The sequence below is a fragment of the Lemur catta genome, chromosome 4, assembly GCF_020740605.2.
Source record: "Lemur catta isolate mLemCat1 chromosome 4, mLemCat1.pri, whole genome shotgun sequence".
Taxonomy (NCBI): Eukaryota; Metazoa; Chordata; class Mammalia; order Primates; family Lemuridae; genus Lemur; species Lemur catta.
The window spans coordinates 18,899,333-18,919,240 of record NC_059131.1 but is presented as its reverse complement, the minus strand read 5'-3'; the positions used below and the strand labels follow the sequence as shown (position 1 = coordinate 18,919,240).

At 37.7% G+C, this 19,908-nt stretch overlaps 1 protein-coding gene across 1 annotated transcript in view; it reads right to left on the bottom strand.

Annotated features, from left to right (window-relative positions):
* The window catches only part of HADHB (hydroxyacyl-CoA dehydrogenase trifunctional multienzyme complex subunit beta), a 32,053-nt gene that overhangs the window by 1,984 nt on the left and 10,161 nt on the right, over positions 1-19,908 (bottom strand). The window contains exons 4-15 of the mRNA XM_045549203.1: positions 18,818-18,917; positions 16,886-16,930; positions 12,847-12,946; positions 8,915-9,002; positions 7,546-7,733; positions 6,989-7,169; positions 6,326-6,447; positions 4,163-4,242; positions 4,038-4,085; positions 3,326-3,413; positions 2,890-2,964; positions 2,314-2,478 (exon numbers count right to left, since the gene is read on the bottom strand). Of these exons, the coding sequence (XP_045405159.1) occupies positions 2,314-2,478; positions 2,890-2,964; positions 3,326-3,413; positions 4,038-4,085; positions 4,163-4,242; positions 6,326-6,447; positions 6,989-7,169; positions 7,546-7,733; positions 8,915-9,002; positions 12,847-12,946; positions 16,886-16,930; positions 18,818-18,917 (1,280 nt within the window). The remainder of the gene's footprint in view (positions 1-2,313; positions 2,479-2,889; positions 2,965-3,325; positions 3,414-4,037; positions 4,086-4,162; positions 4,243-6,325; positions 6,448-6,988; positions 7,170-7,545; positions 7,734-8,914; positions 9,003-12,846; positions 12,947-16,885; positions 16,931-18,817; positions 18,918-19,908) is intronic.

Sequence of the window (19,908 nt, the reverse complement as noted above, 5' to 3'; positions counted from 1 at the left end):
TATTTTTACGTTTCATATTTTTATTGCTTTAGGTCAGTGGTTCTCAACTAGGGGCGATTTAGCCTCCCACTCTCCCCAGAGGACATGTGGCAATGTCTGGAGATATTCTTCATTGCCCCAACTGTGTATGTATATGGGGCAGGGGTGGGGAGGAGTTTGTTGCTAGTGCTATCTAGTGGGTAAAGGCCACGCTAAACATCTTACGACACACTGCGCAGGCCCCCACAACAAAGAATTATCTGGCCCCAAATGTTAATAGTGTCAAAGTTGAGAAACCCTGCTCTAGATCTACAGTGACAGATCTTCCTCTGATCTCCTAATGATGTTGGCACCACTCATTTGGCTCTTGACAAAATAGTGCCAAATTTTATCTAGTGTCTCAGATATATCATATCTTCTCTCCTTACTATGCTGTAAGCTTCTAGAAGAAAGGTACTAAGTATTTTATTCTTTGCTCATCCATAAGAGCATCTAGTATACTCTATGTGCTAAAGAATTAGGGAATACATACATACTCAAATCAACAGACATTACCCTACATGGATTACACACTGTGTTCGTATGTAATATGTGTGAGTTATCGCTCCAGTGGAAGCTTGGCACAAACAGATAAGAGGGACAGCTCTAGCCTTAGGTGACCACAGTTTTCTTTAGATGAAGTTATACAGATTAAAAAACGTTTCTAATCATAAAGTCTAAGATGTTTCAACTTATAAATGACCCCTTATCTCTGCAAAGTCTCTAAGGTAAAGCCATAAATAAAGGCTTTTAAATGTAAGATGTTTATGCTTTTAAATATCTTATTTATTCATCTTGATTAGTAACAGAAAGTTTCTATAATGTGGAGGAAAAGAAAATCTGTTCACATCAGGATTTAAAAAAACCCAAAAACCAACAGTCAGTCTTCCTTTTGGATTTTACTCCCAGAGTGAAATGTTATAGCATGTAGGAAGTTGGATCTATAATGCAAGTGCTGTAGAGAGAGAAAAATCTGTCAGAATAACGTAACTTCCCCCAGCTGAACAGCAGTAAATCATCGAGTAAATTAATCCCCCAATTAAGGTATAATTCAGTTCTCCAGAAATACAGTTTATCTCTTGCAGAGATTTTATAGATAAGGTCTCATGATGACTAGATAAATGAATAAAAGTTTATTAGGTGGACGCCTTTCTCAGCCTCCACCCATCTGCACCCAGATATTCAAAATAAACAGCATTTTGCTAAAAAAAAAAAAAAAAAGAAGTTATTATTAAAGAAGAGACTAGGCCAGGCACGGTGGCTCACGCCTGTAATCCTAGCACTTGGGAGGCTGAGGTGGGCAGATCGTTTGAGCTCAGGAGTTCAAGACCAGCTTGAGCAAGAGTGAGACCCCGTCTCTACTAAAAATAGAAAGAAATTAGCTGGACAACTAAAAATATATAGAAAAAATTAGCCAGGCATGGTAGCACATGCCTGTAGTCCCAGCTACTTGGGAGGCTGAGGCAGAAGGATTACTTGAGCCCAGGAGTTTGAGGTTGCTGTGAGCTAGGCTGACGCCACAGCACTCTAGTCCAGGCAACAGAGTGAGACTCTGTCTCAAAAAAAAAAAAAAAAAAAAAGAAGAAGAGACTATATATTGAGATATTAATGATGTCTGATACAGAGATTATATATAGGTAATTCTATTTTCTATATACCTTTTGTGTTTTCCATTGTTTTCATAATAATGAGCATATATTAATTTTGTAAACAAAAATATATAAACATTATATGAGGAAAAAAACAGTTTGGATTTAAATAGCATCTTCTTTCCAAAGAATTGTCAGAATTAAAGTTGTTACATCCTCCCACCTGGCCCCCCCTAGGTCATCAGAAATATTGCTTTTTTTTTTTGAGACAGAGTCTCACTGTGTTGCCCAGGCTAGAGTGAATGCCATGGCGTCAGCCTAGCTCACAGCAACCCCAAACGCCTGGGCTTAAGCGATCCTACTGCCTCAGCCTCCCCAGTAGCTGGGACTACAGGCATGCGCCACCATGCCCAGCTAATTTTTTTCTGTATATATATTTTAGTTGGCCAGATAATTTCTTTCTATTTTTTAGTAGAGACAGGGTCTCACTCTTGCTGAGGCTGGTCTCGAACTCCTGACCTCGAGCAATCCACTCGCCTCGGCCTCCCAGAGTGCTAGGATTACAGGCGTGAGCCACCAAGCCCGGCCAGAAATACTGCTTTAAGAATGTTTCAAACTCAACTAAATCAAACGTTCTAATGATAAGCTTGTTTTGTTTCCAAGAAAGTGACTTCCCACAGGTTCCTATGAAGCCGCTGTGACATACCTGTCCTCCAGCTGCACAGGCAGCCACTAAGCCATACTGGCCTCCTCCTTTCCGTAATCTGTTGGCAGCTGCCATGACCAACCGACAGCCAGTGGCTCCAAATGGGTGTCCCAGGGACAGTGATCCACCCCAGTTATTAAACTTCTCCAAAGGAGGCGCTCCAACCTGGCTCCCACAAAAGTAAAAACACAAAATGTACAGATAAGTTTACTTAGGAATCAAGCCAGGCTCTTAGCAACAGGAAGTAAAGAGACAGAGAGAAATAACTAATAATAGACACGTCAAACATAATTTGTAAAACAAAGAAAGTCTAGGTCATTGTTAAAGATATGAGTCCATTTATCTTTCATCTAATGTTAAAATGGGAGGAATAAAAGACAACATAAAATTTTACTTTTATTTTTGCTAAAGAGTTTCCAGTTACTATTTTTAAACTAAGAAATAAATATATTTAATGAAACACAAAATTTTTCAAAAGAAGCCTTCCCCTTCATATTCTTATTGGCAGATAACTAAGCACCAAATATTAATGTGCTTTGGAAATACATATACATATTTTTTTTATCAGAAACTTACCTTGGTTTTTCTACCCATGTAGTTTTGTGCAAACCAATCAGAATCCATGGCTTTAAAGTTAGCCAAAATTTGACCCTAGATGGGAAAATAATTCAATAAGGACCTTGGTATTAATGTTCCTCTAGGCTTTATTTTAGGCATGGGTTTTTGTAACTTTAAAGTTGAGTAAATCTTTAAATCAGTTTTCAGTGAAAATTATCCAAAGAAACAATCTGGCACTTTTGAAGGGCCTCAGAAGGAATGTTTTCCAACACCATATGTGTGGCCCTTGGTTCCCTCCTTTTTCCCCTCCCAGCAATCTAAGTCAGTACGTAAAACATAAAGCTCCACCCGTTTGGCTCATATTATAAACCATGTCTTGCTCTCCCCCACAAACATGGACTACATTTTTTTTTATGACTGTAGTCCTTTCATATGTGCCTTTCAAATGACTTACTGAGAAAGCTTCATGAAATTCATAAACATCAATATCATTCATGGTCAATCCTGCCTTTTCCAGAACTTTTGGAGTAGCATATGTTGGTCTGAAAAGAAAAAATAATTAATATCTTAAAACTTTAATTTTTATCCCAAGAGCTCCTTCATATTCCCCAGACTGAGTTTTACATGAGTATTTAATATCCTTCACTCACTCACTGATTCTGGTATACAAATATTAAGTGTCAGGGATACAATAATGAACTGGACAGACATGCCCTCTGCTCTTACTAGGTTTATATTTTATAGTCAGGGAAAACAGGTAATAAACAAACAATGAAGGGTAAGGACAAGCTAGAAGAACGGAGTTCAAGCGGCAAGGCGGGGAAAGGTCACAATGGAGGACAGTGAGGCTAGAGCCTTGTGGGGGGAGACAGTCTAAATATTGGGAAGCTCTTGTAATAGGCTATTAAGTAAGATTGTGTAGCAGAGTGTGTGATAATATGAAAATCACTTATAACATCTTAATGAAAAAAGAATGCAAAGTTATATATACATAAGTAAAATGTGTAGAAAAAAACAGAAAATAGTCCAAAACTATAAACTATGTCCAACATAAAGGATTATTATTTTTTAAAAACCCACCCACAAACCAATTATGAACTCAGTGAAATAAATGTGGATAGTCAAATACTTCTGATTATAGTCCAACAATATCAACTGCTACATACCCAAGTAAAAGCTGATCTTTTGGATCCTGAGACACATACACAAAATCCCTAAGTAAAATATAGAGAGGTTAGCTCCAGTAATAAAATAAAGAATTCAGAGGCAATTCACTTGAACATGACTTTACCTCAAATATGCCTTCGGCTTATAACCCATGGCCAGAGCTTTTTCCTCTGCCATAATCAGCATTGCAGATGCGCCATCAGTCTGAAATGTTAACCAGAACAATAATGTTAAAATTCTGGAGGTCTTTCTACAGCCATCTTCTATGTCCTGCTCCTAAATCTACTAACTCATTATATTTAAACAGTGATTCTATACAACAACACTTACTTCATCATATCCACCACTAAATCACAATTCAAACACACACACTGACACATTTCTGGAGCACAAGGGCCGATAAGCCTTTTCAAAAAGTATCACAATTATCAAAATGGACAAAAAGAGCAAACTTTAAAAATATGTACTCATAACAAACATAAGCCAGAGTTTCCAGCCTTTGGCACAAAATATGAGCTAAAATAAATAAACCTCTTAGTTATTAAATTTCTTTTTACATTTTTTGGGCTGTTTCTCAGCTACATCCTTCCCATGGCTTCTAAGTGATTTTCTTCTACTTATAAACTCTGTAACAAGCAAACCAATGGGAGGAGAAGAAACAGCTGAGTAGCTAAGAACATCAGAACCACAGTCTTCCCTCTTTGGACATACCCCATACATTTCTTCCCCAATGACAATAGAGAAGTTAGGGGACAAAAAAGTATCCCTGGAGAAAAAGTCCTTTAGCATTACTTCAAAAAAGAAAAAGATCCCCCCAAAATCTAGAATCCCAAAGAAAAGGAAACAACTCTGTATAGTTTGCCAAATCAAACAAGTTCTACCACACTGTACTACATTTTTGTAACCTGGCAACCCTAAAGACTATGTAGCCACCAACAAGGAGGCCATAAAGCCTGGAAAGACTGATGATGATACATAATAAGCAATTTATGGACACTGTATTAATAATATGCTCAATGTGCCGTCATGCAAAACTGAAACTAATGAATCGGTGCATCAACACGTTTCTGAAAATCCATGTATCTGTGATACGTTGCCGCTGGTGATCTGTGTCTCTGATTCTCACTGAATAAACCTGGACCTTTAGCAAACCCTAAAAGTAATCAAGGGGATTCAGGTCTGGCAAGTGTAGCCCATCATCCAATTTGGTTTTGGAAATGACCATCTAACCAGTCCTTTACCACTTGAGCTCAATGGGGTGGTACACCATCCCGTTGGAACCACTCCAGGTCCCCGTCCTCTAGCCCACTGAGAGCAGGCATTAGCCACTTACTGTGGGCAAGTATGTCACACATCTGCCTATATTTCCAGACTTTATGGCTGGGTAGGGGAGTTATACTGTAAGAGAAACATTGACCAGCTGGCCTATCTCCAGAAGACTATGCCCAAGGTGAGTAACTACACCTTACAAGCAGCAGCAGAATCAACAAGGGTGTTTAATTGAGGAGTCAAAAAAGCAAAGAAGGATACCAAGCTACCTGGGTATAAGTAAAAAATATAAAACAAAACAAAAAACAGGGCTAGATTTATTCCATGATGCTTACGGAAAAATAATTTTTGGGTCAGTATAAAGAATCATTTTCTAACAATAGGAGCTAGAAAGGTATCCTGTTACTCTTTCTACCTACGTTTTCACGTCTTCTATGACTTCCTAATTCATATCCTATGCTCCAACCTAGCTTTTCTCCAAAGAGGCCCTTTGCTGTCATACCTCCTTGATTTTGCATTTGCCATTCCCTTTGCCTAGAATGGTTTTTTCAACACTTCTTCATCTGGCTTTAACTCTCACTTCACGATTTGCTGCTCAGGTGGTACCTCTTCTAAGATACCTACCTCTCTGACTACCCTTGTCTGGGTCAGGGGCCCTCTATTTATTTTCTTCAATAGCCTATGCTTACAGCCATCATAGCACTTTCTCGCTATATTGCAATTATCCGTCCTTTTCATCTCCAGGGCCCAGCACAGGCAATAAAAGTTTTTTGACTGCCTTAGTGCCTGAAAAGAATAGCTTTTGTAGCAGAATGGTGGCTGGATTAGGTGATTTCTAAGGCCTTAAAACTATGATTCTATTTTTTTTAATGATTCCACTTTAACATCATCTTTATAATGTACAACTATATTTTTAAGCCTCTATTCATAGTACACGCCAAAAAATCTATTTTAGGCTTTTCTATCAAGAGTACAGAAATATAAGTCACTACTAAACACAAATAGCATTGACACTTACCAGGAAAGAAGAATTTGCAGCTGTCACTGTGCCATAGGGCTTGACGAATGCAGGTTTTAGTTTGGCCATCTGCTCCAGTGAGGAAGGACGGATACCATTATCTTTAGTAACCGTATCTTTTCCTACAAAAACAAGAACTTTTTAACTCCAGGGGACTACAAGCATTATATATTTTCTCCAGAGAAATATGCTTTAAAAATTACAAGAACAAATGAAATATAAACCTTTCTATTCACTAGAAACGAAACCTTTTATAGTTATCAAGATACTATAAAATTTTAAAGTAAACTCTGAAGACATTTGAGAAATCATCGAAATGGTTTACTTAAAAAAAAGGACATCCTATTTTTTTACGACATTTTTTCACATTTGGCTATTCTATACATAAGTCAGATGAATCAGGACTTTTAAAAATTGGCACATATGTATTAACAAGAACAAAAATATATAAGGAAGATCTAAAAGGAGACTCTTACAAACACTTGTGAAAAAAAATGTTTACCTATTGTTATATCATAAATTGAAACTTGAGTCCATGTTTAAGAATAAAGACTGAGCATTATGGAAACAGAACCAACACACTTATTAAAGTCTTTTTGTGTGTGTGTATTTTAGGAGCAATTCAGAACTCCCTAATAAGTATCATGAAGCATCATGTTTTACCTGGTACTTTGAAGGGTATAATATCAGAAAGGAGCCCTTCATCCTGTGCCTTCTTGGCCAGACTGTGAGAGCGCAGTGCATATTCATCCTGTTCCAGTCGGGAAACAGCAAATGCAGCAGCCAGTCGGTCTGCAGAGTGGCCCATGGTCTCACTGGTAGAGAACTCAGCCACCGCAGGGAGCTAGGAAACGAGACAGAGACATCCGAGACATCCGAAGAGCAGGGACACTGTTAACAGGTGTTATACGACACCTAGCATTGTTCTGTGTTATTTGGAAAAGCTAAAATCTGTTTGTTTACCATCTATAAATCAAGACCAAAACAAGGAAAGCAACCAGCTCTCTAAAGAGCCCCCTGACAAGGGCTCACAGATGCAAATTTTCTAACCACTATTGCTTTTTTCCCCATCGTGATCAAATAACCCTTCCCTGTAATTAAGAGAATCTACTACTATTAGAGCATACCAGAGCCCACACTGTCATACCTAATTCTAAATATCTGCAGTGGGATGCTCTGGAAACACAAGTCTTTATTTACATAAAGTTCACAAGTCTTACCTCAGGTGACAGGAAATTCAATCTGAATTTAGAGATTAAAGACAGTTTCTGGCCCAGGGTCTTGGCCTTATTAAGATCAAGCATCATTTTCCTCATTTTTCTTGAATGACGAATAGGGACATCTGACATTAACTCTACACCACCTGCCACGACCACATCACACTGGCCAGAAGCAATCAAGCCAACACCTACAGGGCACAGGTTATAGTTACATGAACATCTTTTGCAGAAAATAACATACCATTGAAATTTAAGCTTCTGGATTAAAAAGTTGGACAACAGTTATCAGTTTTGTACATCTGTAATTAAAGTTTTCACCTTTTCAGAGGGATTAAGAATTTTCTAAAATTTTTTATATTTAAAATTTTTAAATTTTGAATTTTTAAAAAATTTTTTAAAAACATATTCAACACACTAGAGAAAAACAAGTTTCATTCAGCCATATGGGCATCAACTTCTGGAAACAGCTGTCAGATCAACACTCAAACAAATCATATTCTAAACCAGAACACCTTGAATATTTTATATGTTCCCAGCTTTAGTTTTCAGAAAGATTTTTTTCCACAAAGAAAATGTTAATTTCTACTACAAGCCAGAGAAATTCTAGCCTTGCAATGTGAGGCAGCCCCCTTCCCTCTTTATGGTCACTGGCTAGTATTCTGTTTCTCTAACTGGGAGTTGGCCAAATGCCGCCTGGAGTGGGAAACAGCCCTGGTCACTGCCTCTGGCATCATTCCCTGCCACCCATGATGTGGGCTGCCTGACCTGGCGTTGATATTACTAAATGAGCAGGTGATTACTAAATCTTTCAGGTTTCCTGTCTTTTCACACCAAGGGCTGATGCTACAAAATGTCCCACAATTTTGATAAAGTTTGTTAGGAGAATTTACAATGATTTATAAAAATGCCAAGGGTGTGGGGAGAAAGTGAAGGAAAGAGTTACACTGTCTAAAACAGTGATTTACAACTATGGTGGTGGTGGAGGGAGGAGGACTCCATCTTAGCGGAGAAGTATCATATCAGAATCACCTAGGTTTAAAACCTAGAAGGTTATAAACTATTCACGCCTCAGATTCTAAAGCACCCTCCTAGAGACATACTCCTCCAGTCGATAATCCCTACTGCAGCCAGACACACTGCTGATGGAGGAACGACATCAATGGCTGTATGCCTCACGAATGGAGAGCAGGAAAAAGGTTGAGAACTACTGCCAAAAACCAAAATTTTAAATGTGACCTGATTTTTTAAAAAACACAAGTGTAGAGATCTGTACTGATCTTTTACTTCTGTTAAGAGTACTTTTTTAAGTACCATGTAAAAGACAAAAAAGGAAAATCAAGATATACCTTGTGCTTTCATTTAAACATACCTGTGGTCATGGCTTGGTTGGCAGAGATGCAAGCCATGGTGACAGTGTGAGCAGGAGTCTTGTCAGAGAAGCCAGCTCCGAGTGCAGCCTTCAGGAAATACAATGAATGAAACCATCACTTATAAAGGAAGTGCACCATGTAAATGATGCTCTGAGCACGTCTTCTCAGTGTGGTAAATCAGGAAAGGGCTTCAGTTTAGTGCTTTATTCTATAGAGCAATATTTAAAATAAAATTAAGCCCATCACAGAAAGGGTTTACTAATTTTTCATCTTGCCATTAATTTACAGGCATTCTGCCCAATTCTTGGTGGCTGGTTTCTAGTGTGGCATACAAGGCTACAAAACTCTTCTATCTCACCTAATGTCTTAGCAATGCTTTGCTCAGAGCCTTCAAGGATATCAATATATAATTTGATTTTAACTTGCTTAAATTTTCAAATACACTTAAAGAAACCTGTTAAAGACAGTTGATGGAATAATGAAATATACTATGGGGTGGGGTCCTCATGATCTGTGTTATCAGGCCTCATGATGAGTTATAAAGCTTAGTAGTAAAGCAAAAGTCATCAAACATGACAATGACTTCTGAAGAACTGACCATTCATAAGCAGAGTTCCCACTCAGGATCCTGCCTCCTTTCTATCCCTCTCTCTGCTCACTGCCATTTCATTGCTCTCACAGACCATCTGAAACTCCAGACAGCACACTGCACATCCAATGCAGACTAGAACTGGAAAACTTGCCAAATATATAGAAGCTCAACTTGATGAAAGAAACTTTGGAGAACTGCCAGAGTCCCAAGTGGGCCTCTGACAAATAAGGGTCAGACCAGTTAACAACTGAAAAAGAGAAAACTGGCCAGGCTGATGACATAATAGATGATTCAAAAGAGAATAATTTGTAATTTGAAATTGAAAAACTGAGGCCCTCCATTAATCTTGCAAAAATGGCTTATATTATGATGGCACAGTAAATGTCAAACATGAAATGAGGCCATCTATAATTTTATCATACTATTAGGGAAGTTATGCTGACAAAAAAACCAAACAATGCCTGATTCCATCAATGCCTGATTCCAAATTATGTATTCTTAATTATGGAATTAAGAATTAATGGATAGGTACAATTATAAAATAACTTATTTTTATAATATTAAAGTTTCACTTTAAAAATACAGCTTCCTTGAGGTGGGAGGATTGGTTGAGGCCAGGGGTTTGAAACCAGACTGAACAACAGCAAGACCCTGTCTCTACAAAAACTAGAAAAATTAGCCGAGTGTGATAGCGCATGCCTATAGTCCCAGCTACTTGGGAGGCTGAGGCAGGAGAATAGGAGGATGGCTGGAGCCCAGGAGTTTGAGGTTGCAGTGAGCTATTATATAACAATGCCGGCCGGGCGCGGTGGCTCACGCCTGTAATCCTAGCACTCTGGGAGGCCGAGGCGGGTGGATCGCTCGAGGTCAGGAGTTCGAGACCAGCCTGAGCAAGAGTGAGACCCCGTCTCTACTAAAAATAGAAAGAAATTATCTGGCCAACTAAAAATATATATACAAAAAATTAGCCGGGCATGGTGGCACATGCCTGTAGTCCCAGCTACTAGGGAGGCTGAGGCAGTAGTAGGATCGCTTGAGCCCAGGAGTCTGAGGTTGCTGTGAGCTAGGCTGATGCCACGGCACTCACTCTAGCCCGGGCAACAGAGCGAGACTCTGTCTCAAAAAAATAAATAAATAAAAAAAAAAAAACAATGCCACTGCATTCTAGCCCGGTGACAGAGTGAGATTCTTTCTCAAAAAAATTTTTTTTAATTAGAAAAATAAAGCTTCCACTCCCCCCACCCAGTACACACCTATACACTATTTACTATGAAATTCTGGATCCCGTTATGGGGAATTCATTTTTAGTGATCTTTTTCTAAAACTATTTAATTATCCTCAGAATACAAACTTTCCTACAATTTGGTAAGATAAATATGTTTCCAAAGTCTAGATTAGAGGTTCAATGTTTCTTAGCTGATTTTTACCTTTATATTACTTTTATACTATTTACCATGATCTATAGAAATAGAACTGTGTTACAGTGGTACATGCAACATGGTCTTATTCTGGCCTTTCCAGGTAGGCCTGACACTAAGTGCCTGATCTACTTTGCTGAAAACTACTGCCTGGCAACTGCACATCAGCCTGTCAATGTAAACCAATGCAAAAGGAGACAGGCAAGTCTTCAGGGAACAGCAGAGAAGAGCTCCAAAGTGGGGCAAGTGTAAGGGGCACTCATGTCGTAGCGGCTTGATCCTCATGAGGGCCTTTCTAACAGGTGTTGCCCTTGGCCCTAGATGACTCTCAGGGCTGAAAGAGCTTTCAATGGAGGTGGCTGCTAGTCTGAATAGCTCTCAAGGCACTAAGGGAAAAGAAGGAAGATGCCTCTAAGTTGGAGAGCAGGGAAATATGATGAGCCCTTTCAATAAGAGTCAGGTTCATGGAAACACCAGAAGCCTTTTAGAATTTCATATTAACATTATTAATACAGACAACAGGTCCTAAAGAAATTCTTTAACTGGAAATTATGTTAGCTTTTAGGTTAAAATACAACTTTAAAGTGACATCCTGTAACATATCTCCTCAACTCAACCTTTCCCGGTAGCCACTGAAAAAATAACCTGGAGCACAACAGAACTGGCATTAGTATAGGGCAGAGAGAGGGAATCAGCCTCACGGCAATCAACAGCTGAGATTTGCAAATGAATGTAAAAGTTCCAGGAGAAAATCCAGAAAAGAACATTATGATTTTAATTTTAGGAAAGAAGAACTGAAATATAGAGAAAATTGAAACAAACATAATGTTTACTTTTTAAGTGCTCTTATACAAGTCACTTGATTATACTTTTAGAACATAAAAGTTGAAAATATGTAGCAGCTTGATATATTCATGAAATTGTCACATTTGATACACTGAGAAATGTGAAGGTCCAGGGAAAAGCAAAAAATTTCAGAGGGGGGAAAATCTCTTCCTCTTCTTAATTCTTTCCTGCCCCCCAACAACATACAGTTGATTTTGTGGGTTTCAGTAATGCCAGGGCTTCCACAGTTTTAACATTTGCTGACTGGTACAAAGAGCAGAACAAATACTTTCAGTCCTGCTCATCTGCCCTTCTCTCCTGGCTGACAGCAATGGAAGTTATTACCCTCACAACTACACTTAACACAACAATATGGCACGCACAGACCAGAAATAAGGAAACTGCTTAACACACTGAAATGTGCTGTGGTGCCAAGTTTATCCAACTAATCACTTTCAAATTGAAACAAAGCCCAGAAGATGTCTTTGGACTATACACTGTAAAATGCTTATGGGACATGTCACAGAAAGTTCCAAGGCCTGTCATTATCTAGGTTGCCCAATAAACACTACATGGAGATATGCCAAGTAGGGCAAAAGTAAACCCTTGTGACATAGCTTAAAAAAACAGAAACTGCCTTACATGCCATCTGTTCAACAGGAACAAATGAATCAGCAAGTTGGAGGTATCCAACTAATAAAAACCAAGTTATGAAATTAGCTTTTTGCAAAATGTTGAAATTTTAAATTAATCAGAAGCCATGATATCTAACATTACAAAGAGTAACATCAGCACATTTTGCCATAACCTCTATTTTCCTAACACTAGAGACAAATTCCTAAACCAGCTCAAATAATTGATTTGATTTATAATAAAGTATAAAAATGTACTAACATATTAATATTATGTAATTTATTTTATAGCATAATTCTTTAAAATATTAAATAACATTTATTATTCAAGTTGTACAATCACATTTTAGGTCAAATGTAACTTTACCTAATAGATTTTAAAGGATATTATGAAGTAAACTCTATTAGTTGAAATTCAAGTCAATTCTCTGATCAATCTCCAAACAACATAAAGTTTTACTCACCTCTCTAGCCACATTGCTTGTTTTTACTTCTTGAATAACTGTGCCAAAGATGATGTAATCGACAACTTCCTTTGGGACACTGGTCTGATGCAACAACCCCCTGGAAGCAGGAATCCAAAGCCAAGAAACATTTCACACATCAAGGTAGCACCAGAGATCATCATATAAAACATTATATTTCTTTAAAAACATTACCCTTGAATCTAAAAGGGCCAGAGATTATATCTTTTTTTTCTTTGACAGGTGTTTGATACCTTATTAAAGAAGAAATGAATGAAAGAGTGATTCAAAAAACTAACATTTGATGCTCAACTGGTTATGAGAAGTTAGAGGAGAAACATCAAAAATAATTTTGCATAGGATAAAATAGGTAAGTAAACCTATTAATGTTAGTAGGAACCAAAGTTTTCAGTAAAAAGAGAAAAGAAGACAAATATAAAATCAAAGAGAAAAAGTTACAGGTTTCATAAATATAAATTTGAAATATCAATATAAATAAATAATTGAATACATATATTCTAGTTCTGCCCATAGATAGAAACCGAACCCAATAACATTCCAGCAGAAATGAGTACTCCTTGAACCCAAACTTGGTATCTAATTGCTATTCCCCATTAAAGGGACAAGAGTTTTTTTAAAAGGTGACGATACCAGGTCTGAGGCAAAGTACAAGAGAATCTCATTCATCTTTTTTGTGCTAAAAGGAAGGAAGCACTCAAAACCAAACGGGATCTGGGAGGGCGAGGCGGGTGGATCGCTCGAGGTCAGGAGTTCGAGACCAGCCTGAGTGAGACCTCGTCTCTACTAAAAATAGAAAGAAATTATCTGGCCAACTAAAAATATATATAGCAAAAAAAAAAAAAAATAGCCGGGCATGGTGGCACATGCCTGTAGTCCCAGCTACTCGGGAGGCTGAGGCAGTAGGATCGCTTAAGCCCAGGAGTCTGAGGTTGCTGTGAGCTAGGCTGACGCCACGGCACTCACTCTAGCCTGGACAACAAAGTGAGACTCTGTCTCAAAAAAAAAAAAAAAAAAAAAAAAAAAACCAAACGGGACATACAAAAAACAGAAGCATGGGTATACACATTTGTCAAGACTCATCAAACTACACACTTAAAATCTGTACATTTTATTGTATGCAAATTAGACCTCAAAAACTAATATTACACTAAAGAACAAAAGAGACACAGGAGCCAACTTGAAGGCACTGCCACAGACAAAATATGGGATAAATTGAGCTTCAAAACAAATAATGATTAAACTTGGCTATAACATAATAAATAAACAAAAAGCCAAAAATCCTCATCCATTAAAAAAAAAAAAGAAAGCTGTTCTTTACAGAAAAATGCCAGCCAGTAAGTGTAGGAGGAATAATAGAATTATTAAAACCATAAATTTGTAACCTCTAATGTGATAAGTAATTCAGGTAAAAATGATCAATGGATACTAAAAACCACTTGGTAAAAGGTGGTTGGGAGGCCGGGCTCAGGAGTAGCTCATGCCTTTAATTCTAGCACTTTGGGAGGCCAAGGCAGGAGGATTGATTGAGGTCAGGAGTTTGAGACCAGCTGGGGCAATAGCAAGACCCCATCTCTACAAAAAAATAGAAAAATTAGCTGGGCGTGGTGGCGTGTGCCTGAAGTCCTAGCTACTACAGAGGCTGAGGGAGGAGGATCACTTGAGCCCAGGTGTTCAAGGCTGCAGTGAGCTGTGACGACACCACTAACACTGCAGCCCAGGCAACAGAGCAAGAATCTGTCTCAAAAAAAAAACAAAAGGTTGTTGGAGGAACAAGATATTTGCATAGCGCTAAAATACCACTTTACAGATTACTTACGAATTGTAAAAGGTAAAGTTTACCTTTACAATCAAAAGATCTGGCACTCTGACCACCATGATCAAGTGGTTAGATTTAGTATCAGGTATCATGTACCTCTTGATGTGATGGGATGTGTTGCTTTACCCATGAAGCATTCTTACGAAAAAAATGGTTAGCCTAAATCTAATCAAGCCTCTAGACCTAATCTCTAGTTTATAGGAAATTCACAGGAGAGGCAAGTTAAATATCCTCATGAAGGAACATCTAAAATGTGGGACATTCTATAAGACAGCTGGTCGGAACTTTTCAGTCAATGTCATGGGGGGAGAGGGGAGAAAGAAATGTTCTAAATTAAAGGATACTAAAGAGACGTAAAAAAAATTTTAAAAGACATTCTTGGAACAATTGGGGGGATCTGAACATGAACTAGATATTAGAAATTATGGAAGCACTGTTACCTTAACTATGGTAATGATACTGTGTTTAGCAATACCATTGTCCTTATTCTTACGAGATAAATGCTGAATTATTTAGGGCTGAAGTGTCATGATGTCTGTGGCTTACTGTCAAATGGTCCAAAACAAATAAATATAGCAAATATGGCAAAATGGTAACAATTATTAAATCTAGGTGGAGGGTATTTAGGTATTCACTGTGTTATTATTTCAATTTTATTATACATTTGACATTTTCAAGATAAAAAGTTCAGGAAAAACTTGCAAACTTCCAGTCTGGGATCGTAACAGCATCATTATCAGAAATAGAAAAATAAGCCAGCTTTGGTGAAAACATAATTTTGATTTTTGACATGCTGAGCTTGAAGTATTTAAGAGAGGTCAAATTTAGAAATTTGGGAGTCCTCTACATAAAAAAATCAAGATTAAGTAGATGAGAGTTTTAAGGGAAAGTATGCATACATAGAAAAGCAAAGCTCTAAGGATTGAAACTTGCAAAATACCATTAAAATAGAGGAAGAGAGAGATTCAGTTTTTTTTCAAAGTAGAAAAGAATCGGTCAGGAGATAGAAGGAAAATCATAGATGCATAATATTAAGTCATCAACAGAAGACAGGTTGAGTATAGCTTACGCTGTCAAATGCTACAGAGTACACAGAGAGAGAGAGAGAGAGGCCTGAGAAAATATTGGTTCATTTTGCGATCACAAAGTCCTTATTAAGAGAAGATTCTAAAGTATGGTTACTGTAAAGCAATGGGAATGGAAATGATTATTATGAAATCAGGGAGAGGAAATGGATAGTAAGGAGAGAGAAGCAACTGCTACTTTCACTCAAACTGGAAGTCTGGCCAGAAAAGAAAAATGAACAAAAGTTAGAATGGGCAGAAAGTTCAACTGAAGAGTTTCTCCAAGCTAGGAAAAAATTGTGGCTGGTTGAAGAACAAAAAGGCAAAATGTCAATGAAAAACGAATGAGATAATGCCTTATATGTTATTTCCACCCTAGAAACAGCAATACATTTAATGATTCTCACCAAATTATTCATCCAGCCCAATCTCATTTAACCACATCTAATTTTACATTTTTATGTGGTTTGTACATTACTCTTCAGGTCTCTTTCTAGATAAATATATATATATAATTTATTCAGCTACCCTTATATAGTAATTAAGTTCCTAAGAAAATCATCAAATATATGTATTGTGTTTAGGCTTATCAGTCTAGTCCTGTGGCTAGTTAGGGTACTCATTAAAGAACATTGTGGCTGGGTGCAGTGGCTCACGCCTGTAATCCTAGCACTTTGGGAGGCCGAGGCAGGAGGACTGCTTGAGGCTAGGAGTTAAAGACCCCTACCTCTATAAAAAATAGAAAAATTAGCTGGGTGTGATGGCATGCACTGAAGTAGAAGGATCAATCAAGCCCAGGAATTTGAAAACACAGTGAGCTATGACAACGCTACTACACTCTAGCCTGGACGACAGAGCAAGACCCCATCTCAAAAACCCAATACTGTCATGCCAAGACACCATTAAGCCTGCAAAATAAATATTGCTGACATTCATGAGCTACTTAACTTTGTGTACACAGATGGCTAAAATGAAGAATAAAGTAATCTTATAACAGCTAATCAGCGTTTTTCCCTATCACACAAAAGTTAATATAGCCTAGATATGAAACTTTTATTGAAAATGCTATTTTAAGCATAGAAACTGGAGAAAGCGTCTTTAATGAAATAAGAACTAAAATGAAACTGCATTTACTTACGTTAATGCTGCTCTAGCCAAATCATGTGGCATCAGGTCTTTATACCTGGAGAAAGAAAGCATAATTTAAATCAAAAACCTAGAGCTTCAATAAAAAAAATTTTTCATTCTATTTGAAATACCTAGAGATCATGTAACACATGCTGCTGCAAATGCACTTAACTTTCCTATCCAAGGCAGTCCATCATTTCAAATGAAGAAATAGTGTGACTTTGTTATTTGTCATCCTTAAAAATCTGGCAAGCCTTAACTCCTGCTGAGCTTGCTAAGACAAGAGTCTAATAGAAGTGTTGTCCAATTCCTTACTGTTCGGCATGACATATGCTATACAGTCTTTAAATTTAAACCTCTCTTTTTTTGGAGACAGGATCTCACTGTTGCCTGGGCTAGAGTGCAGTGGTGTCATCACAGTTCACTGCAACCTCAAACACCTGGACTCAGGTGATGCTCCTGCCTCAGCCTCTCAAGTAGCTGGGTAGCTGGGACTACAGGTGCATACCACCACACCTGGCTAATTTTTTTTTTTTTTTTTGGTAGAGCTGGGGTCTCTTGCTCAGGCTGGTCCCAAACTGCTGGCCTCAAGCAATAACTCCGCCTCAGCCTCCCAAACTGCTAGGATTACAGGAATGAGCTACCACACCTGGCCCTAAAACTTTTATTTTAAAAACATATTATTTATTTATTTTGTAATGCCTAATGGGATATAGAGGATGTATTAGGACTTTTAAAGAAACTTTTTGAAGCAATTGGAGATCTACAAAAGAACTGGAGAGATCAGACTTTCTATATACCCTTCACCCTGCTTCTTTTAATGTTAACATCTTACATAACCATGATGTACTTATTAAAACTAAGAAATGAATATTGACACAATACTACTCACTAAGCTATAACTTTATCTGGATCTCACTAGTTTTTCCACTAATGTCCTTTTTCCATTCCAGGATTGAATGAATCCAGGATATCACATTATATTTAGTTGCCATGCTTCCTTAGTCTCTTCCAATTTGTGACAGTTCCTCAGTCTTTCCTTGTCTTCCGTGACCCTGACACTTATGAAGACTGGGGTTATGAAATGTCACAGAGGTGAAGTGCTCTTCACATTGCTAAACATCAGGGAGTGCATGATAGCAACATCCCTTACCACCAGTGATGTTAGCTAGTATCCGCCAGTTTACCCCACTATAAAGTTACTATTTTTCCCTTTCTGTACTTAATTTGTTACAAGTCAGTCATTAAATCCAGTTCACATTCAAGGGGAGGAGAATTAAGCCCCACTTCCTAGTAGAAAGAGTAACACAGAATTTGTGGACATATGTTGAAATCATCACAGTAATTCATAAAAATTTGGGTGGAGACACTCTGAGGCTATGCAAATGTCCTGTTTCTTCTTAACATTTCACCTACTTTAGCATTCATTTGTAGATCTTACTTGCAATAATTTTTATGTGATCCTACCATTCTGGCCCCATAGATTTGGGGTTGCACTGGGCCAGGGGTTTGGACCAGCCCATCAACTCCAATTCTAATAATTCCCAGGAGGCCAAACCAGTGGACTACAGGCCCATCAGAATGCCCATAACCCACATCTTCAGCACTCAAACTTCTGAGGAAGCACAAAAACAATGTACGTATCTCCAGAAAAGGAAAAGATATCTCTATTGGAAGGAAGCTATCTAGGCCTACACTAGGCTTTCAAAATAAGGCTGTTTCAAGCTAAAACTACACTAGGCATGTTCATGAAGAGGATAAAAAACAAATATTGCCATAATATTTCACCACTGGCTTGATTTATTCCATATTAATTTCATGGAAATGCCGTCCATATATTAGTCCACTAATAATATTATTACCTACTGACTTACATTTACAAAGACCACTTTTGAAAGTACTTTAAAAGAAGGAATAAATAACATGATCATTTCATACTTACGAAGTGCCTGACTGCAAAAATGCAGTACGAACACCATCCACCACCACTATATTCCTTACATTGGGTTTGGCTAAGGTCTTCTTCGATTTGGTCTGGCCAGCTTTAAGATAAAGTCAAAGAACTACTAGCTAAAATATATAAAGTCAGATGACCTTTTACATTTTTAAAGACAGACATTCTAAGAAGAATTATATCATTCAATGCCAACCTGCATTTGCTATTAATTAAACCACTTCAATACTTAAAAAAAAAAAAGAGCTGAGAAATTGACTAGCATTCATAAGTTTCCAAATAACATGTAAGGTAAATAAAGCTTCTACCCAATGATGGGGTAATTTTGCCATTAATAAAACTGTTCATCTTTATTAAGTGTTTGACAACCTATTAATATTTCATTAGAAGTAACCAATTTTACACATAAGTCTGCTCTTAATATTAGAAGTCACAATGATTGACACTTCACTTTTCACACAGCTTGATGTTCTTACCTTTATCTGTAGAAATAAAGCCCACTTGGTTGATGACAATTGCTATTCTGCAAAAACTATTATACAATGCTTCCTGACTGTTTGGATCAATTTGCCTGAATACTTTTGAATCTCAAAACAGTAACTGCCCTTTAGTTTTTTTAAGTTAAAGAATAAAATGTAAATATATGCATGTGGTTAAAAAAATAAACAATATTAACCTGTGGAAAGTAAAAACTAAAGTTCCTTCTTTATATGCCCTTCCCTGCCATGGTATTTCCTTCCCAGAGGTAATTATTGTTAGTTTGCTATATATACTATATATACTTTCAAATATTTTTTTTTCTTTTTTTTTTTTTTTGAGACAGGGTCTCACTCTGCTGCCCAGGCTAGAGTGCAGTGGCAATCATCACAGCTCACTGCAACCTCAAAATCCCGGGCTCAAGTGATCCTCCTGCCTCAGCTTCCTGAGTAGCTGGGACTATAAGTGTGCACCACCATGCCTGGCTGATTTTTCTATTTTTCTGCAGAGATGGGGTCTTGCTATGTTGCCCGCCCTGTTCTCAGACTCCTGGCCTCAAGTGATCCTCCTGCCTCAGCCTCTCAAAGTGCTAGGATTACAGG